The sequence below is a fragment of the Phascolarctos cinereus genome, unplaced genomic scaffold (assembly GCF_003287225.1).
Source record: "Phascolarctos cinereus isolate Bilbo 61053 unplaced genomic scaffold, phaCin_HiC Scaffold_9;HRSCAF=440, whole genome shotgun sequence".
NCBI classification, from domain to species: Eukaryota; Metazoa; Chordata; class Mammalia; order Diprotodontia; family Phascolarctidae; genus Phascolarctos; species Phascolarctos cinereus.
Window position 1 is genome coordinate 264,431,267 of NW_027556402.1, and position 22,247 is coordinate 264,453,513.

The 22,247-nt window shown below is 54.6% G+C and overlaps 1 protein-coding gene across 1 annotated transcript in view; it reads right to left on the reverse strand.

Annotated features, from left to right (window-relative positions):
• Positions 1–257: 257 nt before the first annotated feature.
• The window catches only part of MUC2 (mucin 2, oligomeric mucus/gel-forming), a 57,631-nt gene continuing 35,641 nt past the window's right edge, over positions 258–22,247 (reverse strand). The window contains 22 exon segments of the mRNA XM_078148897.1: positions 258–651; positions 1,020–1,146; positions 2,080–2,119; positions 2,542–2,670; positions 3,542–3,637; positions 4,328–4,450; positions 4,853–4,893; positions 5,707–5,811; positions 6,664–6,841; positions 7,436–7,467; positions 7,566–7,666; positions 8,040–8,109; positions 8,718–8,896; positions 10,091–10,313; positions 11,397–11,580; positions 13,287–13,534; positions 13,953–14,127; positions 15,098–15,282; positions 15,590–15,788; positions 15,791–15,882; positions 17,648–18,988; positions 19,692–22,089. Of these exon segments, the coding sequence (XP_078005023.1) occupies positions 420–651; positions 1,020–1,146; positions 2,080–2,119; positions 2,542–2,670; positions 3,542–3,637; positions 4,328–4,450; positions 4,853–4,893; positions 5,707–5,811; positions 6,664–6,841; positions 7,436–7,467; positions 7,566–7,666; positions 8,040–8,109; positions 8,718–8,896; positions 10,091–10,313; positions 11,397–11,580; positions 13,287–13,534; positions 13,953–14,127; positions 15,098–15,282; positions 15,590–15,788; positions 15,791–15,882; positions 17,648–18,988; positions 19,692–22,089 (6,498 nt within the window). The 3' untranslated portion in view covers positions 258–419.

Genomic DNA, 22,247 nt, shown 5'->3' on the forward strand with positions numbered 1-22,247 from the left:
TGGTGGGGCCTTGGCAGCTGATGAGGAGAGAGCCTATGGGGTGCCCCTTGGCATGCCTGCCTGCTTGGTGAGCCCCCCCCCCAGGCTCCTCTGGGTCATCCTGTCCCCACTGCTCTCTGTGGGGGAGAGGGCTGCAGCATGGTCTGGCTCACGCCATCGCTGCCCCTGCCTTCTATCTGGGCACAGGTGGCAGGCCCCTCCTCTCACCCTTACCCTTACCATCCCTCCCCTTACCCCAACACAAAACACTCTCACACTGGCTCTCTCACGATTTTATTAGTTAAGAGTAAAAAGAGTTTGACAAGATCAGAAAATAAATATTTTCTTTAAAAGAATAAAAGGAAAGACGAGAAAGTCTTGAGGATTCGGGGATGCAGAGACAGAGGCTTAAGAGGACGACTGAGTGCCCAAGCAGGCGCTCACACTCTGGACCTCCGCAGGGCTCGGCGGGCGCGACTCTGAGAGACTGTCCCATCGCTCTCCAGAGGAATTCCACAGACGGTGTCCTGACATCCACAGCTCTCGATGTAAGTGTAGTTGTGGGCAAGCTTGCCCCCTCCCTCACAGTCCAGTTCCACCACCTTCTGGCTGGTCTTCACCTCCTTGCAGCAAGAACATTGATGGTCCATGCTCTGGGCCTCCTCTGAGTACCTGGAGGGGGGGTCACCAATGGCTAAGTCACCATTTCCGGGGCCCAGGAAGAGAACAGGGGCTAGCCACCCCTTCTCCACCAACCTTGCAGGTCCTGACAGACTCTTCCATGCAGCAGCTAAGTCTCCTGGATTTCTTCCCACCAAATCCCAAAGAGAGCCAAAGCTCTGCCCCAACCCCAGGCTCTCTTTCACCAGGGGAGATGGAAGAAGCCCTAGGCACAGGAGCTGAGTTCTAATGCTTCCTTCAGGCCCGCCTCCTCAGGGTTTCCTGGGCCAACCCAGCCTACCAAAGGGGCACTAGAGGAGCCACTGTATGAATGGTCCCACCCAAGGCCAGGGGTGCTCACCCTCAGTCCCTCCACTTACCTGGCAAACGTCTCACAGGCACCCTCGCAGTGATTGATCAGCAGCTCCCTCATGCAGTTCCCCACGGAAATCACCTCCTTTTTCGGCACCATCGAACAAGGTACCATGGTCTCATTTCGGAATGTGCCTTTGAAGGGAGGGAGGGGGAAGGACAGAGGAACAGATACTCAGGAACTGTGGAGTGTCAGAGAGGTGACAGAAGTAAAATCCCTCCGGGCTCTCCGGGCCCTCCCTAATCCCCAGCATCCCCCAGTCAGCCTTCCTGCTTCTGAGCTTGCCCAGCTAAACACTGGCTTAAAGGTCCACATCTCAGCTGAACGGGGCATTGTCCCCTGCACACACCTAGCATGGTGCCCTATGGACACAGAAGTTACTTTAATATTTGAGGAAGAAAAGCAAAGTAGGAAGGAACAGAGAGACGGAGGGAGGGAGGGAGGGAGGAAGGGAGGGAGGAAGGCAGGAAGGAAGGCAGGAAAGAAGGAAGGAAGGAAGGAAGGAAGGAAGGAAGGAAGGAAGGAAGGAAGGAAGGAAGGAAGGAAGGAAGGAAGGAAGGAAGGAAGGAAGGAAGGAAGGAAGGAAGGAAGAAGGAAGGAAGGAAGGAAGGAAGGAAGGAAGGAAGGAAGGAAGGAAGGAAGGGAAAGAGGAAGGAAGGGAGGGAGGGAGGAAGGGAGGAAGGAAGGAAGGGAGGAAGGAAGGAAGGGAGGGAAGGAGGGAGGAAGGAAGGGAGAGAGGGAGGAAAGAAAGAAGGAAAGGAAGAAGGAAGCAAGGAAGGAAGGAATAGGAGGTGGCTGCTTCCAAGGTGAAAGACTCATTTGACCCACAGAAGGCGAGAGGGGTACCCATCCCCCTCCTGTCCTGGACCTGTCCACATATCCTCCAACTTGCACTTGGCTCAGCCCTGCCCCCATCTCAGTCTGGCAAATGAGCAGGCAGCTCTTTCCCCTGCACCCCCCACCCCCTCCCAGAGACAGACTTTGTCCACTTGTGCCCAAGTCCAAGCTGGCCAGTCAGACTGGCGGGCAGGCAGGCTCCTTCACACCAACAGGAGCTGGGTACTCACATGTCTTACAACAACCATTAGGCATCAGCTTAATCGTGCCCTAGAAAAGAAGGTAAGAAACCATATCTGACACCCCCAAAGGGCCAGGAACAGAGTTCCCACTTCTATGCCTTAAGGGGCCTGGAGTGTCCTTTGAAGGAGCATGGGGTCTTTCCTCTGGAGGGGAACCAAGTTGTGTAAAGGAAGAATGAGGCTCCTTCTGCTTGGCACTGGAGGACATAGGTCCCTTCTAATGCTGAGATTCTGTGATAGTTTGCCAAGGAAGTGACCAGAGCAGCAGGCAGGTCAGGTTCTCATCCGCCTAGACAGGGTCCTCCCTCGAGCATCCCCAGACAAGGCGAGGGAGGGTCTGAGCCCCTATGAGCATCAGGTGCTCTACCTCCTATCCTACCTTAGCACTTGGAAAGGGAATTCTGGGGAAGGGGGCAGCTGGGGCTGGGGCTGGGGCCAGGGGACACTCACAGTCTGGCAGGATCCCAAGTCCAGGTCAGGACAAGTGATTTCTGAGACAGACGAGATGAGAAGGTCTTGAAGCTTCATACAGCTATAGACGGTGCAGTTGTCCTTAGGGTCATTCTGCATCTCACCAGGCTGTATGGGCAGAAAGGAGGGGAGGAGAAGGGAGGGGAGAAGGAAAGGATAGAGGAGAGGAAAAGATCAGGGGAAGGGAGAAGGGAGGGGAGAAGGAAAGGATAGAGGGGAGGGAAGGATCAGAGGGGAGGGGAGAAGAAGGGAGGGGAGGAGGAAAGGATAGAGGGGAGGAGAGGGTCAGAGGGGAAGAGAGGAGAAGGTAGGGGAGAAGGAAAGGATAGAGGGGAGGGGAGGAGAGGGGAGGGGAGGAGAGGGAGGGGAGGAGGAGGGAGAGGAGAAGGAAAGGATAGAGGGGAGGGGAAGATCAGAGGTGAGGGGAGGGGAAGATCAGAGGGGAGGGGAGGACAGAGGGGAAGAGAGGGAAGAGATAGAGGGGAGAGGAAGGGAAGGACAGAGGGAAGGAGGAGGGGAGGAGGAAAGGATAGAGGGGAGGGGAGGATCAGAAGGGAGGGGAGGAGAAGGGAGAGGAGAAGGAAAGGACAGAGGGGAGAAGAGGATCAGAGGGAAGGGGAGGGGAGAAGAAGGGAAAGGAGGAGGAAAGGATAGAAGGGAGGAGAGGATCAGAGGTGAAGGGAGGAGAGGATCAGAGGTGAGGGGAGGAGAAGGGAGGGGAGGAGAAGGGAGAGGAGAAGGAAAGGATAGAGGGGAGGGGAAGATCAGAGGGGAGGAGAGGAACAGAGGGGAAGAGAGGGAAGAGATAGAGGGGAGAGGAAGGGGAAGGACAGAGGGAAGGAGGAGGGGAGGAGAGGGGATTAGGGAAGAGATGCAGTCTGGCTGTCAGCTTTGTCTCTTCACATCCCCTTACACCTAGAGCTTTTCTGCACATTTGCCAAGCCCGTTATAATGATTGGGGGGGGGGGTCCACACTGACCTTGAGAAGGATTAGGTTGCCAGTCTGTTGTATCACACAGTGGGTCTGCTCACACTTGGGACAGCACTGGTCTGTCACTTTCACAGGTTCAAACCCCTAGGAAAGGCCCAACACAGAGCATGGGGGTCTGGCCCACAGCCCAGGGGCAATATGACAGGCACAGGTTCCCCTCCCCCAAGTCCAACTACTCTCCTCTCTTGAATTCCCAGGGAGGAGGAAAAAGGAGTTCTGACTTATCCAGTAGTCTGTGAGGTCAGAGGTGCAGGTGGTCTCCTCCCATTTTACAGATGAGGAAACCGAGGCTCAGAGAGATGGAATGCCTTGCCTGGACTTACAGGTAGAAAGAATCATAACTGAGACTGAAATCAAATCTTAGGCTGAAACTTCAATTCCACAGTCTTTGTGCTGTACTAACAAGCCAGTCTGGAGGAAAGGAAAGGAAACCCAGAGCCCAGGCTCAAAGTTAGATTTGGAACACATCGACTTTCACACATGAAAACCTGGGAGGAGGGAGGGGGTAGAAAACTGGTCAGGAAATGAGGTCCAAGGGAAGAAACTGGCTCAACACTTGTGGATCAGCCCTCTACCCCTGGGCTCAAGGTTGGATGTCCTAAGTCAAATATAGAAATTGTTCCCAGGAAAACAACAGGGCACCAGAAAAGCAGAGAAGAGCACAATGCCAGGTCTGCTTCCCTGGCAGAAAAGGTTTAGGGGCTTGAGAGGGACACTAGGACAGGTCAGGAGACCCCCTGAGTGTCAGGAAGCCCCCTGGCTGCTGACACTCACAGGTTGGCAAGAGTTGTTGCAGGGCACGTGGCTGCAGGAAATGATATTCAGGTGAGTGGAGTCATTGACCATGTTGGTACAAATACATTCTTGGCATTTCTCAGAGTACACTGGAGATCCCGGCTGTGAGGGCAAGAAGGAAAGAGAGGGAGAGTGAGAGAGGGAGAAAGGGAGAGGGGGGAGAGAGAGAAAGAGAGAGAGAGAGAGAGAGAGAGAGAGAGAGAGAGAGAGAGAGAGAGAGAGAGAGAGAGAGAGAGAGAGAGAGAGAGATAGCTGTGAGCGGCTGGAAGGAGGCAGGGCACTCAGTGCCCATTCAGAAGCTGGGAGTATGGTGAGAAGCCACACCCCCACTGGTACCACATCCGGCCCCCTCAAGCCCACAGGCAGGGCTGAAGGGAAACTTGCCTCTCAGCTGAGCTGGGGCTCCCAGCCCCCCCCATCCCCCACCCCCCCACCCCCGTCCACCCTACTTCCCCTCCTGAGGTGGCCTGCCCTGTGCATTTCCAGGGATACTGGAGAGCTCACCTTGTATTCAGCCTGGCCCAGGACACAAACACCCTTGGGCTCTAGAGGAAGGAAGGAAAAGAGGTCATCAGAACACATTGTTTGCAGATGCTTGGTCAACGGGATCCAGCCCACCATGACCTTAGCTAATAATACTCCAAATTAAGTCTAGAAGGAACTGGCCCCAGGTTTCTGTTTTCTGAGCTCCCCACTCACGGACATTCGGCAGTGCCCTCCAACACCTCCCAACCCCAAACAGGGTAGATACTGATGACTGGGGGAGACTGGTGGTCAAACTGCTTGCAGTTCCTTCCATCTCCAAACCATTTGACCAGGGTGCCCTGTTGGCCCTGAGGCCTCCAATGACCAGAATCTCCCCGGAGCACTTGGCCTGGGTCTCTCCTCTGCCCCAGCCACTCCACCCCTTGTGTTGATCCCCTGCTCTATCAATGGGGCAGGAACCCTCCCTAGGGGCAGCCTTTGTTGGGCTTTTGTCTCCAGGTCACCAGTACCTAGCCAGGGCCTGGAGAAATGCGTGTTGTATTGAAATATATTAAATGTTGTCCAATTGTTGTAAAATGGGGAGGGAGATGGGTCACTGGGCCCACCGACTCTGCCTGCCCTCAGTGGCCTTCTGTCATTAGATCTCAACAGTGGCCATGTCCCTCCACAGATGTCATCACCCCAAGTCCCTAAGCCAGAATGGCCCAACAACTGCCTATTCCTTCGCTGGAGACCACCCGGGAGCAGAGGCCAGGCTGCCTTGCTCAGCCTCTCTCAAGCCGCTGGCATAGCCAGTACAGCTGGGAAGCAGCAGAGAGGGGACCCTCTCCCCCCTACCCTACCTCAAGCAGGTCCTGGCGAGGAAGACTTACCACAAGAGTGGACAGGGCAGCACTTGTCAGGGACAAGCTGTGTCTTTAGCTCAAATCCCACAGAGCACACAGGCAGCTCGGTTTGGCATAGGCTCATATCGCATTCTGTGAGGGCAGAAAGAAATTCAGAAGAAAGGTGGAAATGGCCCTGGTAAGAAGGAGCAGGGAGCCCTGCCCCAGGGGCTCCTCCATGCCAAGGCGCCTGCTGTCTCCAGCCCTACACCCATCGCTGCCACAGAATACGGATGTCTGACCTCATCTGTCCAGACGGAGCCACTGAGGCTGGACCAGCCCTGAGCAGAGCCTCTGGCTCCCCCCAGGGTTTGGACAAGCCACTTGGCATTGGGGATCCAATGGGCACGGGGCTGACAACCATAAGAGACAGAAGGAACCGTCTCATTTGGCTTCGAATGGGGCTCCATGCCAAGCAGACCACCAGCCCTCACAGTCCCTCCCCTCCTGGCAGCAACTTCCTGTCCTCAGCTCGGCCAGACATTTCTAGAAGTTGTGCCCTATGAGAGCATGGCTCTGAGAAATGACACCTAAAGGGAAGTCACATGTGTGTTCACAGGACCCTGTGCTTGTTAGCATGCCATGGTGAACAGGGCATCCTGCTACCATGAGCCCCAGAGTAAGGCACCAGGGGACTTGGGTGCAAGTCCTGACTCTGACAGTCTTGCACTTCTGAGGCTTACCATCCTTCTCTATAAAAAGGGGAATGAGAATTTGTGTTACGGCTACCTCTGAGGGCTGCTTTGCAGAACATGCTTTCTATCGAGGGCAGTGCTCTGGCTATCCACTCCACAGGAAGGGTTCAAGTAAGCTGAGCACATCTCCAGGGTGATGTACATATAGCAAGCTCCCCAGAGCCCAGGGGAGGGACCCTGCCCCTCAGAGAGGGTTATTGGCCACCCCCAGACTCTTGGCTTGGCCAGCCCACGCCCAGCCCCCTCTTACTGCAGTAGGTCCTATTGCAGCAGGTGTCGTTGGGGTCCACCTCAATGACAGGGTAGGTGCCCTCCTCCTGGCATGAGTCAGGCTGCAGCTCACTGCACTCCCTGGCCTCACACACGATGCCACTGCCTCCTTCCAGGCAGACACAGGTGTTGCAGTCAAGCTCAAAGCTTTCCCCAAACTAGCGGGACAAAAAGGACACGGTAGGTGATGGAGGGAGGCAGGGAGGGACAGAGCAGTGAGGGGTGGCCCTAGCAGGGCCACTGGCTTCCCTGGGCTCTGGTTCCAGCACCAGGGCACAGAGCCAGAAGGCTGAGGCCCACAGGCTGACTGACCTCCACGCCCCTGCTTGGACACACCAAGAGCCTACTGAGTCCCCCACTGGCCAGATTAAAGACATGGTGGCTTTGATCTCTTCCATGGAAATCATTTCCAGTTCAGCCTCCCAAGACCCCTCCATGTAATTGAAAGGGATAGGAGCAGAGAGGAGGTGGGGCCTGGAGGAGGTCACCAGTCTGCCGCAGACCCAAGACCTAGCACAGGCAGTAGGAGACAGCTGGGACTCAGCACTCTCTCAGAAAAGGCAGCATTTCCCCTTTAAGGGGGAAAGATGCCAGGTTTGCCCCAGTGAGACAGAGTGCCAATCCCCACAGCAGTGTCTACACAACATGGCCAACGACTTCAGTCTGGATTCTTCTATGGGGGTGCCAGCTTCCCCCGGCCCCTCACCCCAACCCATGTACAAGATTACAAAGGGCACGGAGCTAGGACAGACCTCTCTGGGCACGTTGTCTGGTCCCACACAGCCTGGAGAGAAAGAGAAAGGAATTGGCTTATGGTGGTGGGGAAAATTCACAGTCCCAGACTCCACACAAAGCTTCCACTCAAAAGCCCACCCAACCTACCACAAGTCTGCACACAGACATCGATGCCAGGGGCAAAGCTGATGGTGCCATCAGGACAGAAGCAACCTTCTATCATCCTCTTGTCCATGGTCGCCTCTGAGCTGGAAGGAGAGCACAGAGAGGGTCAGGCCATGCCAGGCTCCCCTGGCTTCGGGCCCGGGGCCTAATGGTGTCTCTTCAGAGCCTTCCTGCCTTTCCGGCCAATGTCCTAAGAGCATCAGGCCAACAGCTTTGGAAAGGAACACGGGCTATGTCAGGACATGGAATAGTCAGAGATTTTAGATAGGCTTTGGGAGGGGGGAGGGCCACAGGACGCTGACAGAGGCCCCGAGCCACAGCGGCTGGCAGGCCCCTCCAACACTGGGCACCATAGCTGTGGCCACTAGCAGAGGGGCCAGGAGGAATGGAAGGGCAGAGGGCAGGGAGATGGGGCAGAGGACGAGGCTGCAGCCTCCTCCAAGAAGGGCCCCTCACCTGGATTTGCAGGTCTGCTCCTCAACAGGACTACACGCCTTATACTCTTTATGAGATGGGCATGTCACATCTGGGGGGCAGAAGACAACCCCCCAATGCTGACATTGCCCAGGAGAGCAAGCTGCCAAGCTTTCCCCTAGCTGGCCCAGTCCAGCTTCCTCCTCTTGTGAGAAAGAGGCCTCCAGTTCCAGACCAAGCAGCCATCCCAGTCCTTCGCCCACCCACCCACCTGTCATCTTCCCAGTTCTCTGCTAACTCATCCATTCACCTGTCTATCCCACCATGCATCTCTCCATCTCTACCCAGAGCCATGAGAGAGAAGCTCAGCAGACCATGGACACACGTGGCCCTGACATTTCCCCTCAGGCCACCTCTGTTCAGAGCCAGCAGGCCCTAAGCTCAGACGAGGCTGAGACAGAAGGAGGCGAACTCAGACCCACCTCCCTCTCCTTCCTTCCCAAATCTTTCTGTTCTCACCTTCCCCTCACCCTGAACTCTTCTCCCCATGGGCCTGAAAGGACACCCCACCCCCACCCCCACCCCAGCCGAAACGGGCAGCCCTCTGATGGGCTGGGCACAGGCTGGGATCCCCAGCAGGCAGCGAAGCCCAGCCACAGGGTCTGGGAAGGCAGTGATCCCAGAGCTCAGCCCCACCTGCTGCTACAGAGCCCTACTCACCACAGACGCCGTCAGTGTGCTCTCGCCAGCTAATGCAGATGCCCTCCTGTGCACAGAGGGCTGCATAGGTCTGCAGACTGGCACACTCCATGCCAGAGTCAGGCACAAAGCAGCTGTCAAAGATGCAGGCATCATAGTAGTACTGGGGTGAGGCATATTCGTGGCACTCGGCAAATAGGCTGAAGGGAGAAACAGAGGTGCCTGGTCTGCCTGCCTGGTGTCTGCCTCAGACACCATGCACTGGAACCCTCAAGCTCACTCCTAAGTGTGGGACCCACCCCAAGCTGACATCACCTTGGTCGTGCCAGGCACATCGTCCCCAGAGCACTGGGGAGGCCAGGAGACATGCCTGGCAGACTTGTCTCCCCCAAGGAATGTGGGGGCCTTTGGGGAAGCACAAACAAGCATGAAAGGCAGGAAAAGGGACCTGAGAAAGTGAGAGCCCAAGAACTTCAGACCCTGAATTCTTCCCCATTGAGGCTGTTGGGCAGCTGGAAGGGCCCCCAAGAGCCAGACAACACTTGAATACTTCCCCCAATGGGCAGCTCAGCACTTCACCCCTACCTCATTGTCAGAAAGTCCTTCCTTACACTGAGCTGGTCTGGTTACCACAGGCTCCCCCACCCACCACTGCCTTCCCATGGCCTCCAGGCTGAATCGCCCCCAATCCTGGTCAGTGGCATGGGGTAACTCAGAAAGAATGTAGGCCCCCTTCCCTTTCCTACTTCTCAGTCTCCTCCTCTGCCAAATTTAGGATTTGATGCAATGTCCTCTCACGGCCCTCCCAGCTCTAAATCTCTGACCTGATGAATTTTTCAAGTCCGCCCCTAACTCTGAGTGACCTCGGCCAAGTCCCCTCAAAGCTCTGAAGCTCTATAAGATGAATCCCAGGTTTCGCGGAAGCAGGAGCCCTGGACTCACTCCAGGACCAGGTACAGGCCGCTGACCTCCCTAGTAAGATTTCCCATCTGTACATGGGTTCCTGACGCTGAGATACCTTATGCCATAGGGATGGTAGGTGGACAGAGCTGAGGACCCCAACCGTCCTTCAGAAGGAAGGTGCAGAAGCGCCAGCCAGATGGGGAGGGAGGGGGCCAGCAAAGTCACAGCCCCACCTCCTTCTGTCTTCCCACCACCCTATGAGGCAGGAAGGCTGCAGGCTGCCACAACTGTACCCATTTGCAAAGCAGAAAACTGAGGCTCAGCCCGGTCAGGGGCTTGCCCAGGACCACTAGATAGTGGGTGACCTGGCATTACAGCTCAGGGGTCTCGATTCCCTGGCATTGGTGCTTGGTCCTCCGAGGGAAAGAAGGGGCAGGACTGAGAAGGTGGGGCCTGGAAGAGGCAGCCGGGGGTCAGGACCCCGCGGTTACCTGCCCTTGATGAGCTCACAGAGAGGCGATGGGATGCAGTCCGAGGGGAGAGGTGTTACTCCGGGCTTGGGGGCAGAGGAAGATCCACTCATTAAGCCAGTGTTGGGGCAGTAGGGCTTCGAAGGGTCATTCACCACCCATTCATTGGCCATGATTTCACAGTCAGAGATGACCTCTCCACTGGGCAGCATGCAGTCATCAGTCTGGTTGTTAGTGCAGGTGCCTGGAGTGGGAGAAAACCCTCCAGGATTTCAAAAGACAAGGCCTGGAGCTGGCAGCTCCTCCCCAGGGGGCCAGAACATACCCAGCCAGCCACTGGCCCTTCGGGGTTTGCTGGCAGCCTGCCAGGGGCTACCACTGGGCACCACGGCCCGAGGTCTGCCTCCACCCAGGTTCTACTCGGTCAATGTCTGAATGGATGCATAGGAAGGAAGGGGGTTGGAGGCCACAACCTGGCCTCGGGGGCTCCCCATGGTGACCAGGTTGCCTCAGGCCCACTAGTGGGTGCCTGCAGAGTCAGCCCTCCCTCTCCTTTGGGGCAGAGCAGCCCAGGCAGCCACAGGGCACAGGCCACAGTTCCAAGGCCCTTCCAAAGGTGTGGCAGGGGGTCCCAGGGGCTTCTTCTAGGATGCTCCAATGCCGTGCTCTCCCCATCCCCAGTATCTCCCCTGGGCCTAGCACAGGGCCCCCATTGGATGCATCCCCATCAGCCTAGAAGGCTCCCCATAAAAAAGTCAAAGGAGGGGAGAAAATCTTAGAGCATCTAACAGCAGATACCTCAGTGGGGAACACTGAGCCGGCAGCTAGATGGGAGCCAGGCCCTTTGGCCATGGGTCAGAGCACTGGGGTCCTGGGCATCATTTGGCAAGAGACAACCTCTCAGCCCCCTTTGGACCTGCTTGCTCCTAATCTCCGCTGGTGCTCACTTGTCCCTGACCCTGCCTCCCATATCATGATCCCAACAGGCTATGCCAAAGGGTAGCCAGGAAAAGAAGCTGACCAGAAACCTTGGAGGGAGAAAGCAAGAGGAAGTCCATACCCACGCACGCACATCCACACATGTACATGTTTACACACGCCCACATATGCACACACAAAACCCACACTCACATATGTGCTCGCATGCACATGCACACGCACACGTACACAACCAGACCCATGCTGTATTCTCCAGGCTGGGAGAGAGCTCAGAGGTTCTAGTCTGACCTGGAGCTGCTGAAAATCCCCAGGGAGGAGAAGCCCACCCCACCCCCAACAGCCCCTTCTGCACCAGGAGGCCCCCGAGGCTCAGGACAAATTTCCTTACCACACTGGCCTTTGGTGTTGCTGCCAAATTTGTTATAAGGCATCTTGATACCAAAGGAGAGACCATTGTAAGACACCAGCACGTCAAGCTCCGGGATGTACACCTCATAGTTAATGCCAGCCTCGTAGACCTGGACGCCGTACTTCTCATAAGGCAGCGCCACCGTCTGATTGTTCACCAGCACCTGCAGCAGAGAGGAGTCAGGAAGGGGGCCAAGGGCTCACCGAGCAGCTGGGCCAGGGCCTTGGAGGGCCTGGCTTTGAAGCGCAGCTCTGCCTCTCAGGTGCAGAGAGACCACCCTGAGCAGTCCCCTCATTCTCAGATTCGTCTGCATGAAATGAAGGGGGTTGAACCCAATCCAAAGTCTAACACACACTAGCAGCCCAGCCGGGGGGGGGGGGGGGCTGGCTCTGCTGACCTGGCTGTTTATTGTTGGGTAATGAGGGAGGCAGGCAGGCAGCTCCATGGGCCCCGGGTTCTGAGGAGCCAACAATGAGAAGACAGGCACTCCTGGGTCCAAGAGACAGCCAGTGGAAAAGTGGGTGCTTTGCCGTGGGAAGCCCAGGGTTCAATATTCCCAGAGAGATCTCCTTGGAGCTGTCCCTCAGGAGACCCAAATGGAAAGGCCCACAAGGCTGCCAGCTGCCCCACCCAGCTCTCAGGCCACAGTTCTCCCTCACCCTTCCTTCCCTGCCTCAGTGGACATACTCCACTCTTTGTCTGACAGGCAGGCGCCCCGGAGGAGGCGACTTCCACTCCCCCCTCCCCCTGTCCCCTTCCCCAGAAGTCTAAGCCATGGACAGACCTCACACCAGCTGCTGACCTTGTCCCTCCACTCCACTCCCCCAGGCTCTGAGGAGCCCCCTGGGCTACGCTTGGCTTCCTGGGGGTCTCCCTAGGGAGAGACTGCAGTCTCTTCCCCCTCCCAGCCTGCCTCTCCTAAAGAGCAGGTTAGGAAACCTCTCTTGCTTAAGAAATTTCACTGCCTCTGGAATTGAACAGGAATGCCTCTGCTGGTCACTAAGCTTCTTAGAACCTTGGTCCTTCCCTTTTCAGCCTTCTTAACATAGTGCTTCTCTTCCTGGACCCTGCGGTCCAGACACACTGACCTCCTTGCTGTTCCTCACACAGGACACTGATCTCCCACTGCCATGCCTTTGCACCTGCTGTCCCCCATGCCTGGAAAGCCTTCCCTCCTCACCTCCACTTCTTAGAACCCCTGAATTCCTTGAGACTTGACCCCAAGTCCCCCTTCTGCAGAAGGCCTTTCTGGTCCGCTCCCCCTCAACTGCTAGGGGCCTTTCTCCCCTAGGACACCTTGTATCCACTCTGAATGTATCCTCTATGTACCCACTATGTATGTCTCTTGTATGTGTCCATTTTGCATGTGTCTTATATGTATCCACTCTGCATGTATCTTGTATGTACCCACTATGTATGTGTCTTATATTTATCCACTCTTCATGTATCTTACATGCGCCCACTCTGTATGTATCGTATAGGTATCCACTTTGTATGTGTCTACTCTGTATCTTGTATGTACCCACTCTGTATGTGTCTTATATGTATTCACTCTGCATGTATATTTTGTGTATCTACTCTGTATGTATCTTGCATGTACCCACTCTGTGTCTTATATGTACCCACTCTGCATGTATCTTGTATGTACCCACTATGTATGTGTCTTATATTTATCCACTCTTCATGCATCTCATATGTGCCCACTCTGTATGTAACTTAGTATCCCTAGCACCCAGCACAGTGCCTGGCACGCAGCAGGTCCTTCATAAATGTTTGCTGATTCACTGAGAGTCCCTCGCCCAGCGGAGTCGCCCTTGCCCCATGCCTTGGGCACCAGACGTGGGCAAGCTGAGCCATCCCACACCGCACCTGGACCTTCATGGGTGCCATCTGGATGGTCTCGAGGAGAACCTCATGGGTCTCGTGCCTCACAATGAGGGTGCGTGGGCAGGACACCTTGTCGTTGACGTCACAGTTGTAGTTGTCGATGTAAACACCGAAGTTGTCCACGGTGGGAGAGATCTCTTCCACGAGCACATAAGTGCAGTTTCCTTGGAAGCTGTAGTACAGCCCGTCAAAGGTGGTGTAATGGGGGTCTCCCCAGCCAGTACAGTAGCCTGAAAAAGCAGCATTTGCCCTCAGCTGGCACCAGGGGGAGCCTCTCGGGGGGTAGAAGGGGAGGAGGCCCCCAGATCCTCATTTGGGGCAGGGGCATCAGACACTATTTGCATATGAGGTGGCCGGGTTAGCTCTTGGCCTGAGAAATGCTCTCCCCAAACTCCCCAAAGGAGTCCCCCAGTCAGTTAAGCTCTTGTGGGGCACTTAGTACTTCATTTTTGTCTTTGGAGGTCTAGCACCAAAGACAGTTCCTGGCACACAGTGGGTACGTCACTTACTTGTCAATGCCTGTTAAATTGAATGAGATCTGGCCCCCCTGCAACACCACCTGTCACTCTTCCGTCTTGGGGGATGAAAGGCCCGGCCTCCAGAACAAGCATAGGGGACAGCTGATGCAGGAAAGGGCTGGCTACTTACAATCACACTCCCAGTGGCCACAGCAGCCATCAGGGTCCAGGACCCACACGGGGTTGAGGCCATTGCTGCACACAGGCTTGGGTGGTGGGTCGCACACCTTCTCAAAAATCTCCACTGTGTTATCGTGCTTACACATAGCCATGGTACAGTTGCATAGCCACCAAATTTCATTCTTCTACAACCATGGGAGTGGCATGGAAGGAAAAAAAAAATCAGCTGGGATCCACACTATGGGCTTGGGACCAGGAGATCTGGGACCCCAGCCTAGTTCTATCCCTGACACTCCATGGGGACTCTGGCAAATCCTTTCTCCTTTCTGGCTTCCTACAATATAGAAGAAAGGGCCCTGTCCCTGCAATCAGTGCTGAGCTGGAGGCCAGTCCCTTTCCCCCTCCATCTGTCAAATGGGACTAATACGGGCACCACTAATACCTGGGAATGGTGTGGGGGCACAATTGGCGTGAGCCTCTTTTGCTTGTTAGCAGTAATCTCCCAATACCGGGCTGTGAACTTCAGGAGGGTAGGGCTAGCCACACCTCAGCCAGGCCTGGTAGCCCAGGGCTCTGGACCCAGGAGCCCCACTCACATGATAGAGATAAAATCAAAATGACTTTGGAGGCAACATATAACACTATGTTTATCCCCATTGTTTGAGGGGAAGAATGGGAAGGATCCTTTCAACAGACTGGAGCCATAGTCTCTTTCAGTGGGTGAATGAGCCTGAATCCTGAGCTTGGGCCCTTTCTGGGCCACTTAGCTTGGAAGTGACTTGGTCACAGGCCATACCCCACACCCTGAGCACTCTTATAAAAAATAAACAAACAAACAACTTTGAGCTCATGGGCATAGAGCTGGAAAGATCTTAGCAGCCACCTGGTCCTGCTCCCTTATATTACAGAGGGGTGAACTGAGGCCCAGAGGAGGGAAGGGACTGGTCAGGCTCGTTCACAAGGAGGCCAGGAGAGAATGGATGGATCAGCACAAATCTATTCCCATGCCCAAGAGGAAAAAGACTCAGGGCAGCTGGTGAAGCAGAGGGCTCATCTTCGTACACGAAGATGACAAATTCCTACACACTCTTCAAGGTCTGGGAGTGGTGTGTGGTGTGGGCACTGGCCCCGTCCCTAGCACGAGCAGCCACCGACCTGCCGTGGCGGCACAAAGTTAGGGCAGGCTGGAGAGGGTATGGTCGGGCTTGACTGGCTCGGTGCTGGGGTTGAGGGCCGGGGCGTGGAAGGGCAGGACCAGTTGAAGATCTCAATTGTGCAGTCCAGAGAGCAGTTGACAAAGTAGCAGTAGTCTCCGTGTGTCCCGCTGTATATCACTTCGCCTGCCGAGGAAGAGAACCGCACCCCCCCCCCGTAACCGTGAGGCCAAAAGGCAGAGAACTGGAAATGCCCAGCAAATCAGGTGTGGACAAGGCCCCTGCAGGCTGTGCTGCACCAAAGCGCCAGGGCAGCTCCCCTCCCCCAGCCCACCACAGGGCCTGGCTCCGGGGGCAGCCGTCGGGGCTCGGGGCTGCAGGGATACCAAGCCGGTACACAAGCCGCACTTCGCAGCTGCTGCCCTGGGAACGGCAGCACGCTTAGCATCTCCCCAAGAAGCCTTACAGAGTGAAGCTGCTCGTTGCTTCTCACCTCTCCCATAATATGTGTCATTCAAGAAACAGCAGGACTTGGAGTGGGATGTCGGTATGCTGGTGCCAGTGCTGATGCTGACTATGGGAGCCGTGAGCGGGCTGGCGGTGGCTTTGGTGGAGAGCCCCGTGCTGTGCACTGGGATGGAGGTGGTGCACACTGTGGTTGGGATGCTCACACTGGAAGTGCTGTGGGGAGGCTGAGTGGGCATCGTGATCTCCGGGGAAGTGGGGGAGGTGGGGGAGTGGAAGGAGGTGGGGTCCCCCTTGTTGTCGTCATTGTGGGGCTCGTGCCTAGAAATAGAAGGTTCAAAGGACATTCATTAATCTCACCCACTAAAGTCAAATCAAGGTAAGGCAGAGGTGGGCTGGCTGGCAAGTCTGACCAGGAGCTGGAAAGAATCAAGAAATGACCTGAAAGTTTTCAACTCTCTGCTGGTTCTTTCAGCCAGCCCAAGCACACCCCATCCTAGCCAACTGGCCGCCCAGGGCATCAAGTTGAGAGCATGCTCTTGGATCTGTCTATATGTCTCTGTCTACCTCCCTTCCCCGACACAGCCATGCATCTCCCCACCACCACTAGAGATGGCTGGAGTTTCACTGGGCTCAAGGCAGGTAGGGGCAGAGGCTCCTGTGGAGTCTTTCAAACCAGCCATTCTCCAATGCCAGGGTCACTAAGTATGTTCCCCAAACCATCGGTGGTTCCCAAGGCTCTCTGGGCAGCCTGCATTCTGGACCCAGAGGCTGCAGTAGGAACATGCCAATGAGAGCCCAGGCCCCACATCACCCTGGAGAGAAGAGGTGGACAGGCACTTCGATGCAGTTACCTTCCCACTGGAAGCATATTCTGTGTTCCAAGAGCTTCCTTTCTATGCCACTGACTCTAAAGTGCTAACCCCACCTGTCCCAGCTCTGTTCCCACTGAGGAACAATAGAACATCTTGCAGAGTGATCTCCCAGAATGCAGGGGTGGCTTAGGGAAGTGGCCTTTTGGATCTGTGCAAAGAGCATAGGACTTGGAATTCTACTCACTAGCTGTGTGATCTTGGGCAATACCCTGAGGCTCCTTGAACCTTGGTTTCTTTATCTTTCCAAAAAGAGCATTTGACAAGAAAGTTTCTATACTGGCACCCTTCTAGAAGTCCTATAAAGCTAGAATTTTCTGCCATGACAAAAGGGATTCAGGTGGAGAGAAGTTTGGAAACCTGTGATGAGTTAACCGCTTCCCTTTGTACTCAAAAAGCCTTGAGGATGAGACTAGGCAGAGGAATCGGGCTCAGTGGGCAGGGAAGGGATGAATAAGATGAAGGGAGAGTGGCCTTTGAACGAAGCCAATTCACAAGATACGTCATCCCCAAACCCCAGACCTGTGCCTCTTGTACAACCCATACCTGAGCACGTATGGTCAGGACTCTCCTTTACAACCTTCCAACAACGGGCCATCCAGCCTCTACTAAAAGACCTTCAGTGAGAAGCTCATCACCTTTTGAAGCAGCCTATTCCACTAACTCTAATTGTTAGGAGGTTCTCCCTTATATGAGGGGTAAATCTGCTTGTTTGTGAGCCTAGCCCCCATCGCACCTGCTCCTGATTATTCCCTTCCAGGCCAAATAAAATGAAGTTGATCTCTCTTCCACAGGACAGTCCTTCCAGTTTTTGAAGGCAGTTCTCAGGTGCCCACCAAAACTTTTCACTCCCAAGCTAAACCTCTCTTGAACATCACCAAACACCTACTCAAATCTCCAATACCTTGGTAGGTTCTGAATCTAATTGGAAAGCTGCACTCCAAGCAGTGAGATAGAAACAGTTACCTGGGAAATGTGATGCCCTCAAATATCTGGAATCCTATGGGATTTTGTGTTACAATATTGTTCCTCTATTGAATGAACAAATGGGACCATTAACTCTAAGAGAATTAAAGGAAAGGCTTCTTCGCTCATTTTTACCTGGAATGGGAAAGTAGGCAATGACAGGACAGGCACAATACTTAGAATGAAGTTTAAAGTGCAGGGAAACTTGGGTGCAGGGAAAAGGGAAAGGCCTAAAAGAGGTACCTCACCTGGAATGCTTGTTCCTGTTGGAGTTGGAGTCTCTCTTGTAGTTCTGGATGGTGTCTCTGCGGTGCTCATAGTTGGGGTTGTAGTCTCTACAGCTATGATTGTTGTTGTTCCTATTTCTTTTGTGGTTGTGGATAAAATTGAAGTTGGAGTCCCCCTTCCGGTGGTGGTTGGGGTGGTAGTGGGTGTCTCTGGGAAGGAGGTGGTAGTTGTGTGAGGTGTTGGAGTCCTTGGGGTGGCTGTGGGATGGGGTGGAGTCTCGGTGGTTACACTGGTGGTAGGTGTTGGAGTGGAAGTCTCTGTGGCAGTAGTGGTAGTGATGGGTGTGGGTGTTGGAGTTGGAGTCTCTGTGGTAGTGGTGGTTGTAGAGGGTGGTGAACTCCCTATGGTAGTTGTGTGCGATGTGGGAGTTGCAGTCTCTGGGGTACTTGTGTATGGTGTTGGACTTGGGGGCCTTGGGGTGGTGGTTGTGGTGGGTGCAGGTTTAGGAGTCTCAGTGACAGTGGTGGTGGTAGAGGAGGAAGGTGATGGGGTCTCTGGGGTGGTTGTGTGGGGTGTCTCTGCGGTGGAAGTGGTGGTATGAGGAGGTGTTGGGATCTCAGTGGTGGTGGTGGTAGAGGATGGTGAAGTCCCTGAGGTGGCTGTGGGTGGGGGTGGAGTCTCTGGGCTTACACTGGTGGTAGGTGTTGGAGGGGAAGTCTCTGTGGCAGTAGTGGTAGTGATGGGTGTGGGTGTTGGAGTGGAAGTCTCTGGGGTAGTAGTGGTAGTGATGGGTGTGGGTGTTGGAGTGGGAGTCTCTGTGGTAGTAGTGGTAGTGATGGGTGTGAGTGTTGGAGTGGAAGTCTCTGGGGTAGTAGTGGTAGTGATGGGTGTGGGTGTTGTAGGTGGAGTCTCTGTGGTAGTAGTGGTAGTGATGGGTGTGGGGGTTGGAGTGGAAGTCTCTGGGGTAGTAGTGGTAGTGATGGGTGTGGGTGTTGTAGGTGGAGTCTCTGTGGTAGTAGTGGTAGTGATGGGTGTGGGGGTTGGAGTGGAAGTCTCTGGGGTAGTGGTGGTAGTGATGGGTGTGGGTGTTGTAGTGGGAGTCTCTGTGGTAGTAGTGGTAGTGATGGGTGTGGGGGTTGGAGTGGAAGTCTCTGGGGTAGTGGTGGTAGTGATGGGTGTGGGTGTTGTAGTGGGAGTCTCTGTGGTAGTAGTGGTAGTGATGGGTGTGGGGGTTGGAGTGGAAGTCTCTGTGGTAGTAGTGGTAGTGATGGGTGTGGGTGTTGGAGTGGGAGTCTCTGTGGTAGTAGTGGTAGTGATGGGTGTGGGTGTTGTAGGTGGAGTCTCTGTGGTGGTACTGGTAGTGATGGGTGTGGGTGTTGGAGTGGAAGTCTCTGGGGTAGTAGTGGTAGTGATGGGTGTGGGGGTTGTAGTGGCAGTCTGTGTGGTAGTAGTGGTAGTGATTGGTGTGGGTGTTGTAGGTGGAGTCTCTGTGGTAGTAGTGGTAGTGATGGGTGTGGGTGTTGGAGTGGGAGTCTCTGTGGTAGTAGTGGTACTGATGGGTTTGGGTGTTGTAGGTGGAGTCTCTGTGGTAGTAGTGGTAGTGATGGGTGTGGGTGTTGGAGTGAAAGTCTGTGTGGTAGTAGTGGTAGTGATGGGTGTGGGTTTTGTAGGTAGAGTCTCTGGAGTAGTGGTGGTAGTGATGGGTGTGGGTGTTGTAGTGGGAGTCTCTGTGGTAGTAGTGGTAGTGATGGGTGTGGGGGTTGGAGTGGAAGTCTCTGGGGTAGTGGTGGTAGTGATGGGTGTGGGTGTTGGAGTGGAAGTCTCTGTGGTAGTAGCGGTAGTGATGGGTGTGGGTGTTGGAGTGGGAGTCTCTGTGGTAGTAGTGGTAGTGATGGGTGTGGGTGTTGTAGGTGGAGTCTCTGTGGTGGTAGTGGCAGTGATGGGTGTGGGTGTTGTAGGTGGAGTCTCTGTGGTGGTAGTGGTAGTGATGGGTGTGGGTGTTGGAGTGGAAGTCTCTGGGTAGTAGTGGTAGTGATGGGTGTGGGTGTTGGTGTGGGAGTCTCTGGGTAGTAGTGGTAGTGATGGGTGTGGGTGTTGTAGGTGGAGTCTCTGTGGTGGTAGTGGTAGTGATGGGTGTGGGTGTTGGAGTGGAAGTCTCTGGGGTAGTAGTGGTAGTGATGGGTGTGGGTGTTGTAGTGGCAGTCTGTGTGGTAGTAGTGGTAGTGATTGGTGTGGGTGTTGTAGGTGGAGTCTCTGTGGTAGTAGTGGTAGTGATGGGTGTGGGTGTTGGAGTGGGAGTCTCTGTGGTAGTAGTGGTACTGATGGGTTTGGGTGTTGTAGGTGGAGTCTCTGTGGTAGTAGTGGTAGTGATGGGTGTGGGTGTTGGAGTGAAAGTCTGTGTGGTAGTAGTGGTAGTGATGGGTGTGGGTTTTGTAGGTGGAGTCTCTGGAGTAGAGGTGGTAGTGATGGGTGTGGGTGTTGTAGTGGGAGTCTCTGTGGTAGTAGTGGTAGTGATGGGTGTGGGGGTTGGAGTGGAAGTCTCTGGGGTAGTGGTAGTGATGGGTGTGGGTGTTGGAGTGGAAGTCTCTGTGGTAGTAGTGGTAGTGATGGGTGTGGGTGTTGGAGTGGGAGTCTCTGTGGTAGTAGTGGTAGTGATGGGTGTGGGTGTTGTAGGTGGAGTCTCTGTGGTGGTAGTGGCAGTGATGGGTGTGGGTGTTGTAGGTGGAGTCTCTGTGGTGGTAGTGGTAGTGATGGGTGTGGGTGTTGGAGTGGAAGTCTCTGGGGTAGTAGTGGTAGTGATGGGTGTGGGTGTTGGTGTGGGAGTCTCTGGGGTAGTAGTGGTAGTGATGGGTGTGGGTGTTGTAGGTGGAGTCTCTGTGGTGGTAGTGGTAGTGATGGGTGTGGGTGTTGGAGTGGAAGTCTCTGGGGTAGTAGTGGTAGTGATGGGTGTGGGTGTTGTAGTGGCAGTCTGTGTGGTGGTAGTGGTAGTGATTGGTGTGGGTGTTGTAGGTGGAGTCTCTGTGGTAGTAGTGGTAGTGATGGGTGTGGGTGTTGGTGTGGGAGTCTCTGGGGTAGTAGTGGTAGTGATGGGTGTGGGTGTTGGAGTGGAAGTCTCTGTGGTAGTAGTGGTAGTGATGGGTGTGGGTGTTGGAGTGGAAGTCTCTGTGGTGGTAGTGGTAGTGATGGGTGTGGGTGTTGGAGTGGAAGTCTCTGTGGTGGTAGTGGTAGTGATGGGTGTGGGTGTTGGAGTTGGAGTCTCTGTGGTAGTGGTGGTAGTGGTGGGTGTGGGTGTTGTAGGTGGAGTCTCTGTGGTAGTGGTGGTAGTGATGGGTGTGGGTTTTGTAGGTGGAGTCTTTGTGGTAGTGGTGGTAGTGATGGGTGTGGGTTTTGTTGGTGGAGTCTCTGTGGTAGTGGTGGTAGTGATGGGTGTGGGTTTTGTAGGTGGAGTCTCTGTGGTAGTGGTGGTAGTGATGGGTGTGGGTGTTGGAGTGGAAGTCTCTGTGGTGGTAGTGGTAGTCATGGGTGTGGGTGTTGGAGTTGGAGTCTCTGTGGTAGTAGTGGTAGTGATGGGTTTGGGTGTTGTAGTTGGAGTCTCTGTGGTAGTACTGGTAGTGATGGGTGTGGGTGTTGTAGGTGGAGACTCTGTGGTAGTAGTGGTAGTGATGTGTGTGGGTTTTGTAGGTGGAGTCTTTCTGGTAGTGGTGGTAGTGATGGGTGTGGGTTTTGTAGGTGGAGTCTTTGTGGTAGTGGTGGTAGTGATGGGTGTGGGTTTTGTTGGTGGAGTCTTTGTGGTAGTGGTGGTAGTGATGGGTGTGGGTTTTGTAGGTGGAGTCTTTGTGGTAGTGGTGGTAGTGATGGGTGTGGGTTTTGTAGGTGGAGTCTCTGTGGTAGTGGTGGTAGTGATGGGTGTGGGTGTTGGAGTGGAAGTCTCTGTGGTGGTAGTGGTAGTCATGGGTGTGGGTGTTGGAGTTGGAGTCTCTATGGTAGTAGTGGTAGTGATGGGTGTGGGTGTTGTAGGTGGAGTCTCTGTGGTAGTAGTGGTAGTGATAGGTGTGGGTGTTGTAGGTGGAGTCTTTGTGGTAGTGGTGGTAGTGATAGGTGTGGGTTTTGTAGGTGGAGTCTTTGTGGTAGTGGTGGTAGTGATGGGTGTGGGTTTTGTTGGTGGAGTCATTGTGGTAGTGGTGGTAGTGATGGGTGTGGGTGTTGTAGGTGGAGTCTTTGTGGTAGTGGTGGTAGTGATGGGTGTGGGTTTTGTAGGTGGAGTCTCTGTGGTAGTGGTGGTAGTGATGGGTGTGGGTGTTGGAGTGGAAGTCTCTGTGGTGGTAGTGGTAGTCATGGGTGTGGGTGTTGGAGTTGGAGTCTCTGTGGTAGTAGTGGTAGTGATGGGTTTGGGTGTTGTAGTTGGAGTCTCTGTGGTAGTGGTGGTAGTGATGGGTGTGGGTGTTGTAGGTGGAGTCTCTGTGGTAGTGGTGGTAGTGATGGGTGTGGGTTTTGTAGGTGGAGTCTTTGTGGTAGTGGTGGTAGTGATGGGTGTGGGTTTTGTAGGTGGAGTCTTTGTGGTAGTGGTGGTAGTGATGGGTGTGGGTTTTGTTGGTGGAGTCTTTGTGGTAGTGGTGGTAG